We start from the raw sequence: 25,460 nt of genomic DNA, 5'->3' as shown, positions 1-25,460 counted from the left end.
ATGACAACATGTGTGCGTGGGATGTGTGTGTCCATATAGCAAATGTGTCAGAGCTGAAGTTACTAAATGACTAAATGCTTATCCATTGATAAGACACTGCCATACTGTATTCCCATGTGCTCACAAGTCATAGTAGATCCTGCTGCAGAGCCTGGTTAATGAATACAGTGCAGGGGAGGTGAGATGTTTCTTCCTCCTGCGTCTTCCTCACATGGGATTTGCCTGATCTAAGCATTTTTTAAAATCCGGAGACATGATGTCACGAAAAGCACGCTGGGCTCAAGGATGCTGACCCCTCTATTTCACCTTGTGCAGCAGGGTGTGATAATCACCGGATCTGCTTGGCTGCATTCAGCGCGGTCACAGACGACCTCAGAATAGCTCTCAGAGCTCATGGCTTCCCCCCTTGCCTTCTTATTCTGCTTATGGTATAAAATCAGAAATAAACCCTGGATTTTAGAAGCCGTCACAAAGTTTGCAGTGAAACCAATTTGTCGAATTTGTTTGCCTCAGCTAGATAAAGGAGGGTTTGTGTAAATTAGAACAAAAGGCCAAAAATAGCGTTTACTATTTTGCTATTGGTTGAAATAATTGTTTTTGTGGTGTTTTGTTTGCATGACTCTACAGTGTCAAACTGAACTTTTTGGCTTGATCTGTCATGCATTGATATCTTCACCCACAGAGTAAGATGGGATCATCCTGTCATTTGCTGTGTTGACTTGCTCATGCTTGGTCATCATGGTAACCCCCCCACCCCTCTCTCTCTCTCTCTCTCTCTCTCTCTCTCTCTCTCGTGTGTCTACAGGAAAGCGCCCCCACCAGTGTCAGATCTGTAAGAAGGCGTTCAAGCACAAGCACCACCTCATCGAGCACTCGCGTCTGCACTCGGGCGAGAAGCCCTACCAGTGCGACAAGTGCGGCAAGCGCTTCTCCCACTCGGGCTCGTACTCGCAGCACATGAACCACAGATACTCCTACTGCAAGAGGGAGGCGGAGGAGCGCGAGGCGGCCAAGCAGGAGGGCCACGACGCCGGAGGGCCCCTGGAGCCCACAGAACTGCTGATGAGGCGGGCCTACCTAAAGGGACTCGGGCCCCTGGGGTTTTCCGACCCAGAGGACCAGGGGGAGGACGTGGCGCGGGGGGGCACCATTCTGAGAGACGGCACCGAGGGGGGGACCAAAGACACGCAGAAGGCGTACCCGGAAGTGACAGGCAGGCGAGAGGCGGGGTTTGGGGAGGAAGAGGAAATGGAGGAGGAGAGGTTCGAGAGCCGGAGCCCGGAAGGAACAGGGAAAGACGAGAAGGAGAACGAAGTGTCGGGAGGGACGGAGGACGAGAGCTCGGAAGAGAGGAAGTTGGTGTGCGGGATGGATGGCGAAGGGGAAAACGAAGACGTTGATTAACTACTGCATTCTGGATTAAGCTTCCAGCATTCGATTTTTTTTGTGTCCTTGTTTTATGCTTGTATCGTTTCCTCCTTCCTTTCTTCCCACTGAGGGACTTTGAGCCAGATGAACTTTTGTGACCACACTGCCGTGAGGCTTGTATCCAGAGACACGAGGACGAGAACTCAGACTGGCATCGGCCACGCTCCAGAAGCAGATATCAGACTGGGTGGGACTTTTCAAGAGTTCACATTATGCAAAAACAAACCTGATGATGCTCTTCATTACGACAGAACCGATTAAAAGGTTTCATAAGTGTGCAGAGTGAAGCATGAAGGCTGTGCATCTCTTATCTACATAACTCCTGTGTTTCTTTGTTTTTGATTCTGGTCACAGCACAAGCCTGGAAATTGCACTCTGAAGAATTACTACATAATAATAATAGTAATGATAATAATAATGATAATAATATTAATATTAATAATAATAATAATAATAATAATGATAATAATAAACTTTTTAGAAAAAAGTAAGTATTAAGTATATGTACTTATACTGCTCTTGAAGATGCAGTAATGTGTCAGTGTTGTGTCCATCACTTACTGTGATATATTTGGTTTTACAGTTTCTTTCCTGACCTGCCACCTGCTTGTTTTGAATCTCACTATGGCTTTTTTATGAAGTGTCTTTACCTAAACAGTACATGTATGGTTCTTAAGCATACAAAGTCTTAAAAGCTTGGCTGGGTGGGCCATTAAGGGTGACAGAGATGATGAGGGCTCCATTGTTTTGATGACGCTTTGCCCCTGTGAGTTTTTTTTTCCTTAGAGAAAAGCCTTATATGCAAAACCCCTTTCACCTGTTTTCTGCAAGTGCCATCCGTGTACAGCGTAACAGCAGAGTTAACTCCTGTTCTCTTTGCACTTGCTTTAGTATTAAATGAGAATAATCCACCTTGTTGTTTGAATTACCTTCGTCAGTATTAGTTTAGCTAGATTTCATAGTTTACATATTTTTGTGCAATTTTCTGTATTTCTTTTTTAAGACCATCTGTCAGTATTACCTTGGTTTGTTTTGTTTTGTTCAATACAAAATTCAATTATTTTTATTTTAAACTACCATTTTATTTATGTGACTCATTTTATATTTCCTAATTATATTTATTTCATACTGTAGTGTACAGTATTATAGTTCCTCGATATAGATATATTTTAGTAAAATGGATCCTGACAAGTGAATATTGGAGAAAATTTTACATTAAGAGAGCATTTATTGTATCTGGAACAATTACTGTTAATTGTTCAATTTACTTAAAGTACCTGATGAAGGAGATTCTACAATTTGGGAACTTTTGATACGATATTGTGAAAACACTGTATTTTTGACTGAGAAACAAATTCCACTTTATTCATCTGCTTTTCTTTTGAGCTAAAGAGATGAAGGCTGACTGTGGCTAATGGGATTCTTGAAATGTCTGTTGAAGTATAATTTAATTTTTGATTTGTATTTTCTCTTGGAAATGACCTTGCTCGAATAAATGTAGCCCAATTTAATTTTCAATACCTGTGTCACACTTCACTGAGTATTTTGCTGAGATAATTGTAGCAATGCTAAACGACACTATCCGTGTGTAAATAGAATGGTAATAAAATGTAGTTGAAAGGGATGTGCATGGGTGTGTGTGTGTGTGTGTGTGTGTGTGTGTGTGTGTGTGTGTGCGTGTGTGTGTGTGTGTGTTTGTGTGTGAACACATGGGTGTGGTTATTGTGTGCACAACGTTTACCTCCAAAACGGCAGAGCAGTTAGCCATGCACTCTTCTTCTATTACAGGTCCATATTATCATTTTTCACTTTCAATGCTATCACTTAATTCATTAGAACCTTTACCTTTTCTACATGAATTATTTGTAAGACATAATCCACCTTATCAAAGTCTTTCTGTGTGATATATCCTCCTATTAGTCTCTTTGAAGTTGAATGATGTCAGGGTGAGCTAAATTATCATCAGCTGCAGACTGAAACTAGCTGCACAGTCTCCTTGTCAGAGGCTCAGAAGAATTCCATTAACCATGACCTTGCTATCCTCAACTCACATAGTCCACTGTATACAACTATGAACAGTATGGCGAGAAGAATTTCTGAAGCAAACTCTCTCTCTCTTTCACACACACACACACACACACACACACACACACACACACAGAGAGAGAGAGAGAGAGAGAGAGAGAGAGAGAATTTCTGAAGCAAACTCTTTCACAGACACACACACACACACACACATAGAACAGAAGTTGAAACGGATTAATATTTGTTTATCACCTTCCAATCTAAATAATAATAATAATAATAATAATAATAATAATAATAATAATAATAATAATGGGAAAAGTAAGAACAAGAAGAAGACGAAATTGCTGTTATTTTTAGTTGTCATTTTCTAAAATATTTTGAGTGCTACCTTTCATAGCGAAGGTGTAAAAATCATTCCGGCCCACTAAACCAAGGAGGTGACCATGGTAGACGCAGAGGAATCCCGCACGCAACAAAAGGCTCGAGAAGCTCGACGCCCCTTCCAAAACTCCGACGGGCCTGCACGCGCGAGCACGCGCGAGCGAGCGCCGTGACGTCGTCGCGCACGCACGCACGCACTCACCCGCGCGCAGCGGAAGGACGCCGGCGCCGTTCAGGAGGAGGTGAGGCTAACACGCTAACGCGCCTCAGACGTGGCGGCGGCGGCTCCCAGTCTCCTCGCAGCGAACGCGTCGGGTACGCGGGGGGGGTGTCGCCGCACCCGGATCATTTGAGTCCGGAACAAAACACATGATGTGTGGCAGCGCGTAGATTTGATAAAACACTTTTATTTTGATACCGTCGCCAGTCCTGCTCTGTTAGCCTTCTGAGGTAGTTAGCTTGTTAGCGTTAGCTATCCAGTTAGCATTAGCTAGGTAGCTATCCAGTTAGCATTAGCTAGGTAGCTATCCAGTTAGCATTAGCTAGGTAGCTATCCAGTTAGCATTAGCTAGGTAGCTATACAGTTAGCATTAGCTAGGTAGCTACACAGTTAGCATTAGCTAGGTAGCATTAGCTAATGTCCACTAAAAGCACAGTTTCCACACGGTTATTTCACATAAACGTCCAACTAAATGTCATATTTGTCTGATATTGTATCATATGTCCTGCCTGTTGTGATTAAGCTAGCTAGCTAACGTTGCTAACGCTGTATTAGTGGGGTCTAATACCCTAATGTAAATGTCTAATACATGTAAGTGTCTCAGGAAGACTGTAGGGAGAGATATGATCAGTCTAAGCCATTAAAATAGTTGTATCTGAATCTGAGGACATTAAAGTCGTTTATTATTATTATTATTATTATTTTGCATACTCTATGGAAACTGACATGGTGTATTTCAGCATGCAAGTTCAAACAGGGGTGTGAAGGTGTGATTTGCTCGCAGTGAGTCAGATATTAGCAGCTGAAAGAGGGAATGTGACTTTAAATCACAGATATGAGCAGATGTAATGTGATCTTATATAGACGAGACCAGATCACCACATCTGATGTCTGACCTAAGATGTACTTGCAAGACTTCTCTTCAGAGTGTTAGGAAAAGAGAGAAACAATATAAATATTTTATGGTTTTTTGTAAATATGTATATGTGGAATAAAAGGTGGATATGGAAGTATTTTCCAATATATGGAGAATTATTTTTCTGTGTATTTCACAAATACATGTTCTCCTATTACTTTGTTGCTCTTGGTGATTATGGCCAAACTCGTGTATGAAGATCCGATAGTGCTTTTGCGTTTGCACCTCATATAATGTGGCAGAGTTTGTGGCTACTCTAAATCAAGTCCATAGTTTGTGAAATCAGGAGAGATTTTAAAGAATCACAGTAACGTCTGGCCTAAAATCAAGAAATGGCACGCAGCATGGCTTTTCTTGTGCATGAGTTTGGGTGTAATGTGTGCTATGTCCTTTCATGGGCTCCTTTCGCAGGGTTTGAATGGCCTTTGTCTGTCGGGTCTCTTGCTGCCCTGATGTAATCTATAAAAATGGCTCAGTCCCAAAACGAGCTTTTGGCCAAACTAGGAGTGTCACCTTTCATAGCCTGACATTTTGGCTTAAAGACAATTTTGCAAGACTGTAATATGGCATATTTGAGTTTATTCATCAAAAGCCATGGTTCTTACATAACTTTGCAGTATTTGTCCCATATGGTTCCATTAATTCATGGGGTTTATCACGTTATTGGTTTTGTACGTGAGCTTTTTCGCGTTTATGCCTTTCTGATTCTGTTGCCTGTAAGCGATCAGTTTAACGTTAACATGGAGTTAGATTTTACTGCAGTCATATTTGCTAACAAAGGGACAAAGTGAATGTGTTTCTTAGTTTGTGGTCATTCTTTGTTCTCTATTAGTTTACTACATTCATTCTAGGACACCTGTCCCGCGGCACAGTTAAGGCGGACACAGGCCACATCAGATTAGATGTCTTAATTTAGACTACATGGCTGTATATGTCTGCTGTCCTGTCCTGCTCACTCTGTGGGTTTCTGTCAGCTGAGTGTGCAGTGATTAGCATATAAGCTTCACCATGTAATTACAGCCCAGCTTCCTTTTAGCTTCTCCTTTAATGATTAACGTTAGCACAAAGCCTCTGAAGTAGTGAATGAGGACACCACTCCTTATATTCAAAGAGGGAAAAGTCACTTTTCAGACACTCCGCTTGGTGTGCAGACTTAATCCGTGGAAAATGCAAGCTTCTTCATGCTCTTCTAATATGAGATCAAAGCAGTTATGAATAGCATTTTGTGGCCTTAGCTCAATGTTTTGAACCCACTAAAAATGTCAGTGTCAATTGCTGAACTCTGAATGAGAGGGTTTCAGGAACAAATTACTCAACGTTTTACGGAGCTTACAATACTGTTTTAGCTGATTGGGGTGCCACTCAACTAGCGGGAAGCGGCCGTGTGGTTGAGGAATGACTAAAAGATGTAGCAGCATTCATTAATTCACTACATGCAGCCTGGCATCACTGTCATAGAAGAGTTTTCTTGACCTAATTATTTCATGCTTGTCAAGTTGATGAGATATTCTTACTTGCATACTGAGCAGAAGTTAAATTGAAATGAAGGTTGGGAGGGACTGACTTTAACTTTTTGACCTTTGCCTTATTCAGTTTCTACATGGAAACACAGTCCTTTCAATCTGCTAGACTATAGATGAGTTTAAGAAGTTGGGTTCTGAATGGAGACAAATTTTGGGCCTAAGCACCTCAAAACCTGGTATTATGTCACGGTTTAAACGAGAATATTTGCAGTATATTTGCAGAATATTTGCAGTGTTTAGTAATATATTTTCTTCTGCTGTCTAAAGAGAGTGTACATGATTCGCTTATTCTAACACTGAACAGATTCAGACGTTTCTACAGGTTTGTTTGTTCTTTTTGTTTGTAAGCAGGTAGTAAATGTGTAATTTCAGCCGCCTCAGAGGTGATATGGGCCATAGCAAAGAGAAACCAATGAAATGACGACGTGTCTCGGGTCTCGGTTTCACACCATCAAGGACAACTCTGTTGACGTAGTCAGCCCTGACTTGAGAATAGCACTCAAATAACCAAGCAGTTGTTGAGTGGATACAAGGGGTTTTGGATGTCTGACACAGCATTTCTAGTACTTCAGGGCCTGTGTCAATAGACATTGTTTTCTGGTGTACTCTTAGAGGTAGGCTATTAATTATGATGTAGTTTATTTTGTTAGGAGACCTTTTGTGGCTGTATGGAATAGGCTGTCTGGTGTACGCAGAGAACTACACCATGTTCTTCAAGTCTAATTTCAGTTATCAGCCCCGGCTTTGCTCTGCTGCCCTGTCCAGTGTGGGGGAGTATTTAATCGGATATATCATTCAAGCTGAATTACTGCTCCAGAAAGACCACATCACTTCAGGCCTCCACACGCCTTGTCAGACTCCATTGTGGATGATAAGACACACACACACACACACACACACATGCAGTGGAGACGTAACATGAGGCTGGAGGCTGTTGAAATGAGGTGTTGAGAGCTGGCTCCCATGCTCCAGTGCATCGTGTGCTTTGATTCTTGTCGCTGGGCAGTGCCATGCTGTCCTGCGCTTTTAGGACACCCTCACTAGTATCTCTCTGAACACTGTGTTTAGTCGCGAGGGTTGGGCTTGGTGGAGGACCCTGCGTTCCTGTGGCAAGCGCTCACCCCGTGGACGTGTCGGCCATGTTCCTTGGGTTGTGGTGTTCTCCGTGGTCACGTCTCTCAAAAGCTGTCACTTCCCTCGCACAGTTTGGATTCCAAAGAAAATCCGGCATGCAGATTAGATGTTGCTTGGCTCCTCGGGGAAACAAAAAAACGCTTCTCTGCAAAGCTAATTTGGATGGAGTGATCCACATTCCTTTTCAAAGAATAAGCATCAGGCCTTCGCCACTTTTCATTTATATGCCGTTATCTGATGGTATCGGTGTTGGCCTTAGCCTATATGTTTTCATCTCTCTTGATCTGTTTATCTGTTGCATCAAATCAGAAAATGCATCATTAGCTTTTAGCTCTAACCTTTGATTCAGACTCATTTGCATTCCTTTCCTCAGACTGACCTGAACTGAGACTACATTTCTGTTGCCTTCCTATTGGCGATAGGAACTGCTGTCGTGGAGCATTGCTCATACGAATGCTAACAGCCAAGCCTTTATAGAGAAGTTGAGAATTGACTCGCCATCCATCGAGAGGCACGATGTTGCAGCCTTAGATCAGCAGGTTGGGTGTAGTGGGGTTCCCCTCTCATCACCGTGTGGGTAAGTGCACCGACGTTAACCCCTCACTTTCCTGCCTCCATTTTGAGGTTGAACATGTGTCCCTACCTGAGTAAGATGGAAGGCTCAAGTTTAAGGTAATCGTGTGGCGGTAGTGGGAAAAGCCCACTTCTTGAAACTGGTTTTAGAACTGGGAAAACCCCAGTGATTTAGGGTAGATTTTGTTTTCTTTCCAAAAAAGATGGACAATAAACCCACAGCTACTAAACCAAGCTGGGGTAAGATTTGCATTTGTTGTGATTATAGGTCTTTTAGTCTCATTCTGGAATTAGCTCATGTACTTTTTCAGTGTTGTCAGGCCTAAAGCAGTAAAGGCCAGATGGGCAACAATTGTCTCCCATTTTTGTTTTGATGAGCTGATGTTTGAAGTGACAAGAGTCGTGTCGACAATTCATTTTCTGATTTTAGAAATGACTGAGGTGACAGAATAGCAACTGAAATGTTATTAACAAAACATTGTAATATTTTGTTCGTACCAGTTAAAGACTTGAGGTTAAATAACTGGTTTTGTTAATGTTTCATAGTTATGTAAATCTAGGTCTATTATCTAGATAGAATGAATCTTGTACACGTGTACATATGCGCAGCTATGGCCCTGCCTCTCCAGGGTGGACCGAGGTCTTGGTGTGTATTATGAGCTGCTGGGTAGGGATGTAAAAACAGAAGGTGGTGAATTATCAGAAAATGTACCTTTCCATGTGATGTTGTGTAGCCCACAGGCTGTTTGCCTACAAAAAAATCCCTGTGTCAGCGTTCTGTTGCACGAGCGATTTTTCCAAAGACCAGCTGTTGATTTTTTTTCTTCTTCTCGTTTCATTGCATATCTCCGTCTGCATTCCAGTTATGACTTAACTCTTTGTTTCATTTGGCATTAATCTGCTTCGAAATGGCTGGGAAAGTACTGAATGTAGGCGATTATTTTTTTTTTTCTTTCGAATACAACCATTAATAACATCCCACCTGTTATTCCTTTCATGTCACCTATTTCATGGTTTCTCATTAGTCATGATCATGTTTCCACTGGTTAGAATATCAAATAAACAATCTTTGAAAAAGACATTTCACTTTTGTCTATCAGTAAGCACCTGCTATGTGCTCTGTGTTATTGTCCATCTTGTACTGCAGCCGTATCCCTGACACGTCACACACTCTTGCTCTTTCAGACGGGGTCCATTTTGATGGTCCCTGTGGCGTTGTGTCTTCACCCATGAGTGTCCTGCTGGTGGAGGCGTTCTACGGTGGCTCTCACAAGCAGCTGATTGACCTTCTTCAGGGCAGCTTCCATGACTCCGTGGCCTACACCCTCCCTGCTAAGAAATGGCACTGGAGAGCAAGAACCGCGGCCCTGTATTTCATGCAGGCTATTCCGTCCAGCCCCTCGTACAGGTCAGTGTCTGCACAGCTACTGTCTGAGTTAGGGGCCATTTGTGTCCATGACACACACACACACGTCTAATCTTTTCAGTGTTTAATACTTTAATAAGCATTCAAATCTCATTCTGTCCAACAGCAAACACTATACTGTTGGTTTTTCTTTCTTTTAATGGAGCCAGTAACCTTTTGGCAAGCCTGTAAATAACCACAGGTGGGTGGGTGGGTGGGTGGTTGGCTGTGTGTGTGTGTGTGTGTGTGTGTGTGTTTGTCTGTGTGAACCAATAGTCAAATTGTCTTATCCTTCTGATCGCTGCCAATTTTCTATGAGTTTGCTGCAAATTTTTAGGTATTTTTTTTTAGCTGTATAGAAATTTGGTGCAAAAAATGGTAGAATGCAAGTCCTCAAAGTTAATACTAATATTCAAAATTTTGCTGGTTTCAAACTGCGATTTAAAGTCAGCTGTTGAAATAGTACAAATTACATCCACTGTTGTTCTTGTGAATGATATTCTTTGTGATATGCAAGAATTAGAGATGATTGTTGATTAAATTAAAACATTTATTATATGGCATGTGCTTATATGCAAGAGCTCACTTACAGTGGGTGTTCTGTCCACTCCTGTACTCTTCTGGTGATTTATTTTGAGTAGTGTGATTTAGATCTGAATTGATCATTGATTATTTGATTAATTGATTATACGTGAATATTCTTCTTACAAAGGTAGGAAAGACGGGCTTTAGTAACTCTTCACCATATTCAGTATTTAGCAGGCAGATAATACTACTTACTATTTCTCTTTATGCCAACACCTGATGGAAGGTAACGATGAAAACTGATTAAAAAATATATATTTATAAAAGCCTACAACAAATAACAAATCAACCAACGAGACATAATTACTGGCGTGACAATAAACCTAAAAAATCAGATGAAGCAAAACATTTGACCAGAAATGTGTTTATCCATACAAACACACACACACAAACGCGCGCGCGCACACACACACACACACACACACACACACACACACACACACACACACAACGCGCGCACACACACACACACACACACACACAAACGCGCGCGCACACACACACACACACACACACACACACACACACACACACACACACACACACAGTATAAACATACACATAAATACATTTCAGTACAATAAATATAAATTTGTCGTAGTGATTTATTGGGAGTGTGTTCAGTTTAAAAGCTTAATATGATATATAATTTTAATTATTAAAAAATAGTTGCTTCATATACATGTTTGGAAGAAGATCTTATCTATGAATAGAAAATATTACAATGGATTTATCCATAGTAAATATGTACACATAAAATGTATCTTAAATGCCATCACAGATTATATGACCTTATAAATCAATAATAATAAAAAAAATTATTACTTTTTATTCTGTTATTGTGCCAGCTTGTAAACTGGTTCTCATATACTATTGCTCAAAAGTTTGGAATATGTGTAGTGTAGTTTGGTTTTTGTATTTTCGTTTCAAATCACTCACATACAAAATGTATTCAGTGTTGTAAAGGTTTCCAAAATGATTTTAAAAGGCTGCGTTGTGTATATTGTTATACTAAAATTCATATATTGCCAAAATGCCAACCAAATGCCCAAAATATATATAGCCAGAATGCCAGCCAATGCCAAAACGCCATGCTCAAATCTTTACTTAAACTGACTTTACACTAATAATTACACATTAATTATTAGTGACAATTCATATATTATTCAGCATTCAACACCTTTGTTTTTCTTGCTAGAAATGTTGGAAATACTAAATAAAAACACATTTTAAAAAGGTGTTGGTGTCTTTTTGTAATTTAAATGTAAACTGTATGAAATGTAAGTAATAAAATAATCAGTGTTGAATTTAACATGACCAACGGTCCCAAACTCGAACAGAATATGAAGAGAAGTGTGTGTGTTAGCGCTGAAAAGGGTTGCAAAACACTCATGGGCGTCCTGGATCTAAGCAAGTGTGTTGAAATATGCCAGATGTTTAGGTGTTGACCGTGATTCTGTGTGAGGGTAATGTTGTGTCAAAGGGGAAATCCACTGTCTATTTTTGTCGAGCTAAATAGGAATCAGACCACGTTGCCGTTGGTCATTTCAGTGTGTGCCCATATGGTTGAGATTGGGAGTGTCTCTTAGGCACCCTGAGAGCAAGTGACATCGCACTCTCAAGTCTTTTGGAGGGACGTCCATGGAAGGACGTCTTGACTTGCCCGTTTTTGCAGACTCATTGAGCTGTTTTGCACACCAGATCGACGATAGAAGTAAACTCGATGCACACACACACAAACACCTGCGCCCACCAGCTTAGCACAAACCCTAACAATAAAACTGCCTGTTTACTCATCGGTGTAGGCATGCAAACATCTCCAGTCTTGTTACTGTGGTTTGACATTTATATGATTTCAAACAGCTAAAAAAGAGAGATGCCTAAATGATCTGTTGATGAGACACGATGGCTGTGCCAGTGGGTGCGCGAGGGAGTCCTGCATCAACATCTAAGTGAACAGGGGAGACACAAGACGCACACGTCATACTTTTTCACGTTGACCTGTGCTTTTTTTTTCAAACCAGAATACTTTGAAACAGGTGCAGTAGATGTTGAGTTTGACCTTGAAATACCCACATTTCCTCAGCAAGGGAGTGTAGACATGTATGCCACATGTATAATAGTTTGAACAGAACTTTCATGAAATGAATTTTATATGAAACTTGACGTTACATGTAGTTCCTCTATACCTACACACACACACACACACACACACACACACACACACACACACGCATCTGATGGTACTTTCTCTCATCAGGAACAGTGGGCGGGGAAAACCCTGAGAAAATCTAAAGCTGGGTTATTTCGTTTGCTCTATTAGCGGAGAAGAAAGGGTTAAAAACGGAAGACAAAACATAATGAAGCTTTTGATTGCTGAAGCTTTAATTTTCAGATTCGTTCATGGTGACCTGTGTATGAGTTAGTTTAGTAAGTGCGCTCCAGACACCCAATATCTGTCTTGCCATTTTTGGCCATTCGAAACTTTGAGCCAAAACAGTATTTGTGGATAGTCAAGCTTAATGGATAGTGATATGCTAAATGAATAATTCACAAGCTCCCTCCCGCTCCCAGTGGTGATTATTGGAGGGGAAAAACTCTACAGCTGTAACCTGCCAAGAGTAATGGAAGTCTTTCCAGAACGGCACATTTTGGTCAAAATGCTCTTCTGCAATGAAGATTCTGACTAAGCACAGTAACACAGCCACCCACTGTGTCTTCTGCCTTACAGGTCGTCGTTGAACACACGGTTTGCTTACAGTTAGTAGATAGTGCTGGAAATAAATGGGGGTGAGAATTATGGACTTGTGACGAGGGTGGAATCCTGCCGCCAATAGCAAATGACTTTAAAGGAGGATATTTGCACTGGTTAAAAGTTTCATTGTAATTTAATGTAACGCAATCATGGAAACAGTACTGAAAATCAGGTAGACGTACTGTAATTTTAGAGAGAAAAGGTCTTCTAGATGTGAAAGTACTTATTGAAAAACTCCAGTGTGAATGATTAGTCATTTTGTTGGGTTTAAAACCGGCTTCATTTAAAGCTTGGATGTATGTTTGCATGGCCGTAGTGGTGAATCTGGCATCGGTTGTGGGCACGGTTTAAATTCTTAACACATTGCTGTGAGACTGCAGATTCTTGAACCTATTGGAGTCCGATAGTGTGGTGATGACTGAGTCAATAAATGTCCTGTCAATGCTGCGTGAGTGTTCATAAAAATTGTAGCACTGAGGTCATCAAAAGCTAAATCCAGGACAAAGGAGCCAGAAACTAGGTCTATGAACCCCACATCACAGAGAAGGAGCAAGGGAAAAGAACATATATGATTGTACAGTAGCTGTGGTCAGCGACTAAACACCAAATGACGAGACCTTGAGTCACTGTTAAAAGAACAGATCAATTATATGGAGGATTGTTATGTTTGAAATGTGCTGTCATGTAAATCAGCTGGATTGAACTTTAACGCAGCTGTAGATGCAGACTGGCCCCAGACTGCCTAGAGGTGCCATTTACGGGGGACTTGGGGTACGGGCGTACAGGAAGAGGACTGGGATATTGGCTTCTTCCCCTGTAAGAATTTCAGAGTAGTGGTTCACTGTTCGGGGCACAGCGGAAATGTCAGGTCAACTGGACACAGTTGATCGCATCAGAGAGGTTTGGAAGCTAGGTTTATTATCCACGTTAAAGGTGTGTTAATGTGTTAACTGTTAGAATGGTCTAAAATGGTCTAATTGTTCTTACATAGTTTCCTTTCTCTGTTGTGTTTCCTATCTAGCTGATCTGCGCAAATCGTGTATGCATGTGCTCTTTTAAACCAAACTAAAAAAGATATTAACATTTCACTCCACCTCAAGTTCTAAGAGAAGTATGCCCCCATGTTTCATTAGTAAATAACTGTCCTCTGATCAGCAATAAGTAAAACTAATAATAGGGAGTTCTTTGATTCTGTGTCTTGGCTTTGTACGGGTTTGGGAGATTGTGTTCCTTGCATGTAGTCTTATACAGATGAGAGCACTGGACAGTGATGATCTCTTAACATTACCATAGTATCTCAGAACTGGCCCTTTTCAATTATATGAAAGTAGTAACTCGCACCCCCTGTGTCACCATTAGGTTTAGTGTCAGAGCCATGGAGACTGCACGTAGATCCGTCAGAACATGGTAACTTCAGCCCAGACCGTGTTCTGGTCTCAGGCCTGCGTGCTCACTACATCAAAAGGACTTGTGAGGAGCCAGCCAGCTTGCCTAGGCTTGGTGTAGAAATGACGAGGGGGCGTGGGGCTCTAGGCTTGGAGTGGGAGGGGTACCACGGGGGGAGGGGGGGGCAGTTAGGGAGATGAGCCCTGCAGGTTCAAAGCTCATACCCTCCAGCACCTTCCCCTCTCCCCAAACCTCTTAAAACAGTCAGCAGCCCCTTTTGCTCCTCCGTCCCGAAGGACTGATTATTGACCCAGTAATGCGCCTGCCGTCGCTATTTGAGACGAGCCGTTTATTTATTTATAGACGTGCCATGCTGCATGTAGGATTGTGACCATTGTACATGTATTTAAAGAAAGTAAATTTCCATTGTTTCAAAATGAGTAGGAAACGTACAGACATTCAGTAATGAATATGAGTGAAATGTGCACAGATCCTTCAATGTGGGATGCTGAGACAAATATGAAGACAGATTTGTTTGATTTGGGTTTTGATGTTTCGTTTTTTGTTGTTCTCCTGCAAGGGTGTTGTTCACCAGTTCTGTCCTTAATCTGGCTGAACTGGTGGCCCTGCGACCAGACCTGGCCTCTCTGAAGAAGATACTCTACTTTCATGAAAACCAGCTGATCTATCCAGTTCGTAAGAGCCAAGAGAGAGACTTCCAGTATGGCTACAACCAGATCCTATCATGGTAACACTGTCTTGCATTTTTATGTTATAGTTCATTTGATTAGATTTTTTAAATTCAGTTTCATACATTACCTTTCATTTTTGTGTTTTATTGTCTTTTGTTCTCCTGTAGTTTTATAGTTCTATTTATACTGTAGTTACCTAGTAAAGGACACTTAATTCAAACCTTAACATCAACTTCTGAACCCAGTAGTAGTTTATATGTAATTAAGTTTCAGCATAGTTCATGTAGTTCATGTGAAACGTCTGGTGAAACGTTTCACAGCGTAGCAGCAGACTGAATTGTCAATTAAAGCATCATCATCTTTATGTTTGGTTAATAGTGCCGTTGTGTAACACAACTCTTACTCTCAAGTATTTTTATCATATCTTATTTTATCTTGATGCATCAATTAAGAATGAGCGTTTTAAGCTGCTATATAATTGTTAAGCGTTACGATTATTGTGTGTCAAGGCAGTTGTTCGAGTCCACTTTAAGTGGTTAGTTATCTGCTTGTTTATAATTTTGACAGTGTAGTCGCATTGAGAAACGCTTGTAACCCCGTCATTCTAACAGGTTGTATGCCCCGCTCATTTGAATTCTTATTAATTGCTGTCGTACGACATTGGTGTTAATTTGAGCAGCAATTAAAACATTGCCCTTTAATGTTTAGTGTTATGATGTATTGCTTGTAATTAAATTGTAATTAAATCAATATTTCTGGTCTCAGTACACATGCAGACACTGTGACAGTCACGCCAGTGTTTCGATTGTTCTGACGCTGTATAAATGTGCAGTAAGAACACTTTAGTGTTTGAATGGTGATGCCCAGATTCATGTGGGTGTATCGCTGCAAAGGTACTGGGATACCCTCTGTAACTTTCTGAAAATATGTATGCAAATGTTGAGTTAATTGGAGAGTGTGCCACACTTTAGTGTTGGGAACTATGGTGATATTGGAGACATCGTTTCACATCCAGCATGGCGGAACGTAAGGGAGGACGAAGACGTGAAGCTTCAGCTGCTCATGGTGGTAGCAGAATCTTGTTTGCCCTGAACCTCGTGTCCCGCTCTTGTGGTGTAGAGCAGGCGTACTCAACTAAATTTGTCCGCGGTCCAGTTTTGGCAGATACCTGTGACCTGAGGTCCGGTGCGGGGGGGCAACGGTGGATGCGTTTATACTTTCTCGAGCGTTTTGTCCGAAACGATAGGCGTTTTGTCCGAAACGATATGTGGTAGAAACACCCCTCAAAACAGGGGAATGAACATTTACCTGACCAATTTTAATGTTGCTATATGTTTCAGGTTTGAAAAGTGCTGGAATTTAGGTTAAAGTACTTTAAAATGCTTGAAATTGTAACTACTTGGTTTCACAACAAATATCTGTCTGACTGAATAGTTCTCTTGTATTAGGTTAACAAATACAAGCCTCTTGTAATTCCAAGACGAAACATGAGAGAACGTGAAGACGTTAATATTGGGTGTTTTTTTTAACTTAATTAAGTTTAACGTGCTGGGAAATATTGAAATGGACCTTGAAAGTGGCGTACAAGTGCTTGAATTCCACCTTATAAAGGTGTATGAACCCAGAAAACGTGACTTTGTTTATTGCGCTGAAGCGCAGCGCGAAGTTACAAAATTCGAGAGGTGCACGACCTCGCGAACCGACAGCGCACGAGACACTCGCGCACACGCGGAGCCACAGCGATTACGTCATTTTCGCCGCGCGGACCCTCGCGCCGCTCGCGAAGCATCAACCAGGCAGGATTGTTGTTGAGGAGGTGGCGAACGTAAGTTGTTGAGCGGGGGTGGCAAACGTAACACTCGTGACGGAGTGTTTTTTCAATAGCCCTGAAATAAATGCTACGGTTTTGTTTTGGTCCGTATCCAGTTAATCAGGAATGAGATTGGGTCCGGACAGGACTGCGTTCGGGTCCGGATCCGGACCGCGGTCCGTCAGTTGAGTACCCCTGGTGTAGAGGGTTCTGTGGTGTCAGGATGTGTCCTGTATTATCGGTGAACGTCCATGAGCTGTTACTGTGATGTTGGATGGCGTACATGTTTGTTCCATGATGCTTTCTCTCGTTTCTTCATTGTCCACGCTGGTTTTCATCCCACACCTCCAAAATGGCCCCCTCCTCTTCCTCATTCAACCCGCGGTCACGCAGCTTGGTGGCAGACGTGGTGGTGTTCAACTCTGCCTTCAACATGAACTCCTTCCTCTCCTCCATCTCCACCTTCCTGAAGACCATGCCTGACCATCGGCCCAGAGGACTGGACCAGCTCATCCGGCCCAAGTGTCGAGTGGTCTACTTCCCCATCCGTCTCCCCGATGTCACCAGGTTGGTCCCCCCCCCCCCCCCCCCCCCCCCTCTACTCCGCTCCCTCCCCTGTAAGGTTCAGTTTGCTGTCAAGGGATCACTGCTCCTCTGATTTAAAAGAGAGAGAGAGAGGAACGAAAAGCAGCTCATTCTTATTCCGCCCCCACTAGCTGATTGAGTATGCAAGTGTGGTTAATGGCAAGTGGGCAAAGTTGTGTAAGAAAGTGATTAGAATAGACGGCTTTAATATCCTCAGCTTGACACCATCCTGCTGCAAGACACACACACACACGCACGTGCACACACACACACACACACACGCACTTCTGGAGCTTCTGTACTTGATTGTCAGCGTGTACAGAGTCATGGCTGGATTTTAGAACGGACCGTGCTGCCGCCTCGTAGTAACAGTGCTTCTGGTCCTTATGTGTATGTTCAGACTTTAGTTACATCTCTTCACATGGGTATGAATACGCGTTTGCAGTTTGAAGAGGAGCCGATACTGTAGCGTGTGGATGTTGTTCTCATTTTCACGTGGGGCAGTTCATTCTTTCAGTGATGGGATGTCTGTGAAAGGCACTGTACAGTAGTCAGGGTGAGTGGCACCATGTGCTGTACTCTGACACTGATCCATGGACACTCTCCACGTAAGAGGATGCGCGTTTGAATACCCTTGGTGTGCTGAACTGTAGACGCAGAAGAGTGAATCATATACAGTATGTGTCACAGCACGAGATCTTCTTCTATTCATACAAGCTGAGCAAGCCGTGAAACGGACCCTAAATCTTCAACTGAATGCCATTCTATTCATTTAATCTCTTTGTCCATGCAAGAATAATAATAGCTTTGCTGCTTCTAATTTTCATTTAGTGCTGTTGTATTTTTTTTTTACATTCAGCGTAGTCCTAACAGCTCTTAAACGTAAACATAAAACAAGTCATGGGATCACCTCCTGCTGCAGTAAAAGGCCCTGGAGCGTTCCTCGTGAACTGTCGTCTCGGATAAGGAAGCTGCATGAGTGATCCTTTGGATTGGTCTGAAACGAAGCCGAAAGCCAGAGCTCCGACAGAGGCTCCCCAAACGGGCCTGCTCCTCGTTAGGACCCTAATGAAGCCCAGCTAGAACCTGGGCCTGGTTCCCCTCGGTCCCGAAGACTCTCTTCATCCTGTCGTTCGCAAAACGTGCACGCAGTTCCAGTTTGATCTCCTCCTGCAGATCACCGCTTTGGCACTTGGTCATACTTTTTTGGGGGGGGCTGAGAGAGTTAGAAACTACTGTTGTTAAGTAGAAGCAATCACTCACGCTTGGCTTTAACCCATGCAGCGATGCCGGGTGGTTTAGAGGGGGGGGCAGAGGGGCTCACTGATGCATGCTGGGAGTAATTATTTAATCCAGGCTCCATGCGTTCTGCATTCTGCCGCCCAGGGCCACCCAGGGCCAGGCGCTCCACACACCGAGGTTTGGTTGACATACATGGCTGATTTGGGCGCTGGGCACAGTGACCTGGTCCTGACCCACTGATCATCACAAACCCACGCTAACTTCCACAGGCTTTGTTCAGGCTGAGAACCCTGTGAGGGGTGAAGAGTGGCGGACTGACACGCCTGAGTTTAAACACTTCTTCAGTTTACTGTCTTCCATCACTCTTCTTCCTCTATCGATATTTTTATTTTAATCTAGCATTTTTTAGTTAGACATAAGATGGGGGGGGGGGGGGGGTTCTTATATCACACATGATTAGTGAAATCCTGGTGATCAGCACAATGAAATATTTATTAAATGGTGTCTGCTCCTGAAACTTGTTAATAACATGGGAAAATGTTAACAGTCAAAATATGTGCTGACTAGTATCTACAATGACATGGCATTTTTGTTTTGTTGTTTTATTGATGTTACTGTGTTTTTTTCCCCCATATACTTAAAGGAACCATTTTATTTCCTTATATTTTATTTGTTTTTATTTTGAGTGTTATGAGATTCTCATCATTCAGTGACAAAGTAAGTTCACCGTTGATGAGGAGGTCTGCTGTAGCTTAAACCATCGTTCCTAAATCAGGTTTTGAAGTTCATCTGGTTCTCATGCTGAATTCATCAAAGCACTCTTTCTTTATTTTTATTGCTTTTAAACTTGAGCGTATTTCTGCCTGTGTGCTTGTGTTTGGTCATACCCAAATTTAGCTTTGGCAAAATGTGAGCTAAAATGACGTGTCCGTATTAGTGGGTGGGTGTGTATGCGTGCGCGTGTGTGTGTGTTCCTGCACGCATGAATGTGTGTGAGGGTGTGAGTGTGCGTGTGAATGTGTGCGTGCGTGTGTGTGTGTGTGTGTGTGTGTGTGTGTGTGTGTGTGTGTGTGTAAGAGGCAGTGTAAGTGAGCTGACACAGATGACACAGGACTCTGGCCTACAGTGTTTCGCAGCTCATTTTCAGATGGTAATTTGCTCCGTCCCCAGCAAACTCACACAGTGTAAGGAAGTGATTATACGCATGGCTGGCCGTCCGTCAGAATGCCCAAGGCACAGAACCAACTTTGTTCAATACCTTTGGGGAAAATACATAAGAAAAAAAGTCCAGGAGACAAACAAGGGAAATTCAAGAAGCACTTTTAAAGGAAATGCTGTTCTTATATATAAAAAGTGTGTGTATGTGTGACTCATTTTAGTAACACTGTCAGTGATGAAGAAGTATGCATTATAATATATATATATATATATATATATATATATATATATATATATATATATATATATATATATATTTATTTATTTTCGATCTACAGATGTAGATGAAATGTTTGCTGTTGGTGCCACACCTTCTGGAGTGAAGAACATAGCGGCAGGTGCTGTGACACGTTGAGCTGAGACACGTCCGTCCGTGAGCCCAACGTCCCTGTGCACGTAGCCTAATCAGGGAAGAAAATGCCTCTCAGTCGTCTCCTCTATGGCTCCGTGGTCTGGGAGGGGACGGTTTTTCATTAGCCCATTTAACTCGGTGCAGATAACTGAAGCTACTTTTAAAAGTTGGTGGGGAGACGGGGGCCTTTTGGCTGCTTTATAAAAGCGCTTCAAAGCCATTGATGTGACTCTCCAAAGAGTGGCCTGCCTCCACTGCCTGACTGGTGGAATGATCCTGTTTCTGAAGCAGATGGCAGGATATCCTGCTGCAGATATTCCTTCAGCGAGCTTCAAAAGGAAACAGCCAGTGGATATTATATGCCTTGCTCTCATATCAAAGATGCACAATAGCAAAGTTGGAGAGTTAGATCAAAGCCATCGGGCCTGGACAATATTGCACTTGCAGACGATTCTCTCTGTAACCTGCCTCACAGCGCAGGACTTAATCTGGGCCTGGGAAACCACCCCACAGTGGCCAACATGGGCCAATGGCAGATGATCACTGTGAACATGTGCGATGGTTATGAGTCTTTATCAGGCCTACAGACTGTCTCAGATATACAGCCAAGAGACAGCACAGCGTCTGGTGTTGGAATACAGGGCAAGTGTCTTTTCTTGGCCTAATTTCTGCACCTTGTTTGATGCACTGGAGTGCAGTTCTGACTTGTAGGCCTGCGTCTTATCAAGGGCTGTGCGTTGTCTTCAGGGCTTTAGAGGTGGTTTTTGTAGGTGGTGACCACCTACATTTAAAAGATAAATAGCTTGCAGTGTCATCTTGTAAACACAACTATCAAAGCCTAGTGATCTCACTCAAAGCAAGACACAAGGTCACTTGTGCTCAGTTTTTAGTTTTTTTCGTTTTGTTTTTAGTCTACTGAGCGGGATAACCGCAACTGCAGGTCACCTCATGCCTGCCCTCCGTACAACGATGTCTTCCGTTAAACAGCCAGGACCGTTGTGCGGTCTGATAAAGGTCGCGACCCCTTATCAACTTGGCATCCCGCTCCCTCACACGCTACATCACTCATCCTCCCAGTCTTCCTCCTTTCTTTTTTCTCTCCGTTTTGATCGCTCTGAAGCCGTAATGCGGTTGGAGAGAGGAGACGAGGAGCGGGGCTTCCTTAATCAAACCACCAAGCGTTTGCTCTGCTGAGACATCTGGCAGGCACCTTTCCTCATTTGGGTCGTTGACGTGTGAGGGCACCTCCTCGTGCTGACGGGGGTGGGCGGAAAGGGGGCATCTCCAGTGTGAGGGGCACGATCGCTCTGCGCAGTGTGACCTGTGAAAAGAATCCGCCGGTACAACCTGAAGGTCCAGCGTTCTTCTCCTCTCCGGCTCACACGTGCCAGGAACGAGCCGCAATTGAGTCCATATGGAGCTTTGAAGTGCTCTGAGCAAACCGTGATAAATAAGAAAGAAGAATAAGGAGTGAAAAATCTCTCGAGAGATTTGTCCTGACCAACTGCAGAATATTAAGATAATAAGATAATAATGTAATAATATGATCATGACAAGCAGGTGTTTATGAAGCAAAACCAGAAACTGGTGGGCTTCCTACAGCTGCTGGAGTCACTGGTTTGACGGCACCTAATTAGATGGAATATTCAGCCATGTTGAAAGAAGCTCATCAAGCGGTAGTTCTCCTCATTCGTGGAGAAGCGAAAGGGTTTGATTCATAGTCAAACGGTTTTCAAATGGCCAAGCTACTGTGTGTTTCGCTTTGAGATTTGGTAAATAACACTCCAGACCCAACTGCTCATCCCATTGTTCTAGCTTCAAAGTAGTGGATAAAAGAAACGACAGCACTGGTAGGATGTCAACCATTACTGGTACTTGTAGTGGGAACAGAACCACACGTGTGGTTGTTTTGTTCCTGAATGGAAATGTGTGCATTACGTTGTATTGTAACTCTAAGACAGAGAGCCTCCTCTCTATCATCTGTGGAAAAGACCAAGATTGTGTTATGCTGGTCTCTAAGACACAGTATTAATCTGTTCACTGGTTCAAATTTTTGCATGACATTCTGAATCTCAGGATGACTCAGGTCAGACATTTTCGCCGCGTCCGGGACCCAGGCCACGAGGATCCTGCACTGAACCACGGGTTTTGTGTATTACGCAACCGTGTCAATCTGCTTGTTTCCATGTCATATTCGGAAGGCCATGTGGATGTTATGTAAACGAGTGTTTCTGTGGGTCAAGCGACTCCTTTGCCATCTTGTGTGTCACCCATGTCGAGCACAGTGGACTGTGGGTGTTTCCCAGCACTGGCTGTCTTTCTTATCCTGTGTCACTGGTGTCCTAACTACTCTCCCGTGGCCCTCAGTGATGGTAGTAGTGATAGTATTTCCTAACATCCTGTTTTATCAGACCGCAACAGACAGTTTGTGCCAGGGCGGGGCTTCCAGCGTCTGACCACGGAGGTCCTCCGGTGATGACTGTGGACACTAATGTGCAGTAATGACCTTTTCCAACCACGTCTCACGTCTCAAGTCTTGCGAGATGTCTACAGGTCCCCCGATGCCTGTAAAGCTTAGCTCGTCGGATTACGCTGACGTTAACCGTGGCGACGGTACGGGCCCAGAGCCGTAATAAAACCTCCGCGTGTTCAGCCGTGTTCGGTCGACGGATACGGAGCGTTAAGTCATCCGGAGAGTTTTACTCTCGGCCGCGTGTGCAGTTTCCAGACTGCAGATCCCGCTCGCGACGCCACGCCTGACACGCGTCCAGCTCCCTCATGTTACAGAGCTATTGCGTCGGCCAACCTCAAGATCAATGGCATTTTTCATTAGCCCGGGAAAGAGAAACCGCTCGTGATTATTGCCAATAAAGGAAATTAGATCAAATGATTTTTGACTTTGATTTTCTCCCCCTCTTTTTCCCCCGCCATCCTTTCACATTTAATCAAACTCGAGGTAAAGTCATCACTGAAATTGCCGTTGATTTATAAATAAGCTAATTGGTGGCATTCTCTTTAAGTACCTCTCCCCTGCCGGTGGATTTGCCGCTGTTTTTATTGCCTAGTCAAAACCTCCTTGTGTAATTTTCAAAATGGCCCTGGAAATGAAATTTTCCTCTGAGCTCTGAGAGCGGCTCCATCGCTCATGGGCGTGTGCGTGCTCCTTCCTGTCGCCTCTTCTACGCGGTGAGGGGAGACTCCTCTGTCTGCCTGCCACCGCTAACCCGCCCGTCCACAACAGCTTTGGCACTGTCTGGTCTGGAGGAGGCAGGGCGGGGGGGGAGGCCAGTGTTGATGTGTAGTCTTTCCAGGACGGGTGGGGGGACATGATGACGTTTATCGTTTTCATCCAAGCGCTGCATAGAACCTACTGGGAATATTATTTTTTTTTTTTTTTCCCCTTTTTCATTTTTTTAAGTACCATTTTATTCTTACCAGCAATATACATTGAGGACCTTCAGGAACTTTGGGTTATGATATAGAGGAAAATTTCACAGTTTATAAATCTTAATTAAACAGCTCTCAGCGAGTGCTGGCCAACATATAAATTCAGTCGTGTAAAGTCAGCTATTGTAAAAACTTTTGTCCTTAATGTATTTATACAACTTGCGGCCAATCAGTCAGTTTTTGAAGTTTTGCGCACTCTGCACAGAAAGTTACCAATTCAAAACAGTTTTTTTTCCCCAAGCAGATGGATGTATTTCATTGTGAAATGTCTGGTGGTTATAACCTGGATGCACACACATGCAGAACGAGAAAAGCCCAGGCCGCAGTGTCTTGGTGGGGACTGAGGTATGCCATCTGCACCTAACAGCCCTTTACACTCCTGTTTTTATAGCTCTCTCTGTTTGGAAGTGGATGAGATGTCCAGCAACTGGACAAGGCCCATTACACGTTGCAGACATCTTGCAGGAGGATATGCTAAATCAGTTAGCAGGTCATGATTCCATTGTCGCCCTCCACCGTATTTGGAGTAAAATCACCAACAAGAGGATCCAGCTCCGTCTGGCCAACATAACGACCGTAGTTCTGAAACGGCTGCTGATCAGTCTGAGATTAAGACTATAGAGTTTAATTACCTGAGTTGAAGACTATAGAGTTTAATTACCTGAGATGAAACTACAGTTAATTACTTGTTATAGAGACTATTCGGTCCTTGTGAAGGACTACACAGTTTAATTAACTAAAATAGACACAGTTTAATTATCTGAGATGAAGTCTCCATAATTACCTGAGATAAAGACTACGTAGTTAAATTACGCGAGACACTAAGACTATGTCGTTTACTAGCAGTCATGACAGGTTTCTGTAGTTTTCATTAGAAACTAAACACAAACAGAGGTCGTAAATGCACTGAGATCTTCTCATCAGGAGCTCATCTGGTACACATGAATCTAAGCGTGCCGTGTAATGAAATGATAAGACAGAAACAACGTGAGCTGTTCAGGCCCCCGTGTTCTTTACTGTGCCTTTCATCCTGGTACCCTTGTAGTTCCCCTGACTGGGCTCTCGTGAGCCTGGACTGGCGGGCTTGCTACAAGACCCTTCGGTTATGCTCCACTGCGAGAAATAATAGCGCGTCAGTAAACAGCCAGGGGATCTCTGCTCTTGAGAAGCTAATTGGCTAGAGTCCATTTCACAACCTGCAATTAGGCCTCCCAGTGCCACAGTGTATGCGCAGGTCTGGAGGAAGTGAGGACTGACGTCTGTGTTTTATGGATTGCTCTTGGCGTGGAGTTGCATAAGATGTGACTCCTTTTAGCTTCTTTAGCTTGTAATAATCGTTGCGGTTACCCCGTGCATCACTCAGACTGCGAGCTGCTCATATTTTGGGCTTTCTGGACGGAGCGATGTCAGAGCTGCTGTGCTGGAAGGCGAAGAGATCGAGGAGGACGAGGAGGATGAAGAGGAAGAGGTGGCGGTCCTTTGTGAACCGAGAAAGTCAACAAATGTTCAGCTGTTCTACTCTTGCCCATTAAAGCATTTTGTTGCTGTTTGTGTTTACTTCAGTGTGTGTGTGTGTGTGTGTGTGTGTGTGTGTGTGTGTGTGTGTGTGTGTGTGTGTGTGTGTGTGTGTGTGTGTGTGTGTGTGTGTGTGTGCGCGTGCGTGTGCACTCTGCTGTTGTTCCTTATAATAGACAAAATAGCTTGCCAAACCACATAAAAAATGGAGCTGTCTGTTCAGAAAGCTTTAATGTAAAATCGTTTTTAAGCTACTCTCTAATGC

The 25,460-nt window shown here is 43.1% G+C and overlaps 2 protein-coding genes across 12 annotated transcripts in view; both read left to right on the top strand.

Moving 5' to 3' along the window:
* zeb2a (zinc finger E-box binding homeobox 2a) overlaps positions 1 to 2,946 on the top strand; it is a 49,491-nt gene extending 46,545 nt beyond the window's left edge. For all 4 annotated transcript variants that reach the window (XM_076993405.1, XM_076993407.1, XM_076993404.1 and 1 more), the window contains one exon: positions 806 to 2,946. In XM_076993405.1, coding sequence (XP_076849520.1) covers positions 806 to 1,404 — 599 coding nt within the window. In that variant the 3' untranslated portion in view covers positions 1,405 to 2,946. The remainder of the gene's footprint in view (positions 1 to 805) is intronic.
* Positions 2,947 to 3,978: 1,032 nt separating this feature from the next.
* Positions 3,979 to 25,460, top strand: part of gtdc1 (glycosyltransferase-like domain containing 1) — a 36,851-nt gene continuing 15,369 nt past the window's right edge. For 3 of the 8 annotated variants that reach the window (XM_076993415.1, XM_076993416.1, XM_076993409.1), the window contains exons 1-5: positions 4,061 to 4,152; positions 8,004 to 8,207; positions 9,389 to 9,611; positions 14,915 to 15,082; positions 17,230 to 17,403. In XM_076993415.1, the coding sequence (XP_076849530.1) occupies positions 9,433 to 9,611; positions 14,915 to 15,082; positions 17,230 to 17,403 (521 nt within the window). In that variant the 5' untranslated portion in view covers positions 4,061 to 4,152; positions 8,004 to 8,207; positions 9,389 to 9,432. Of the gene's footprint in view, positions 4,153 to 8,003; positions 8,208 to 9,388; positions 9,612 to 14,914; positions 15,083 to 17,229; positions 17,404 to 25,460 lie in introns of all 8 variants that reach the window. The other 5 variants (XM_076993410.1, XM_076993413.1, XM_076993411.1 and 2 more) reach the window with 5 other exon arrangements.

Source organism: Brachyhypopomus gauderio, unplaced genomic scaffold, assembly GCF_052324685.1.
Source record: "Brachyhypopomus gauderio isolate BG-103 unplaced genomic scaffold, BGAUD_0.2 sc112, whole genome shotgun sequence".
In the NCBI taxonomy this organism is placed as follows: domain Eukaryota; kingdom Metazoa; phylum Chordata; class Actinopteri; order Gymnotiformes; family Hypopomidae; genus Brachyhypopomus; species Brachyhypopomus gauderio.
The sequence above is the reverse complement of the archived record's forward strand: the minus strand, read 5'-3'. Positions and strand labels throughout refer to the sequence as shown.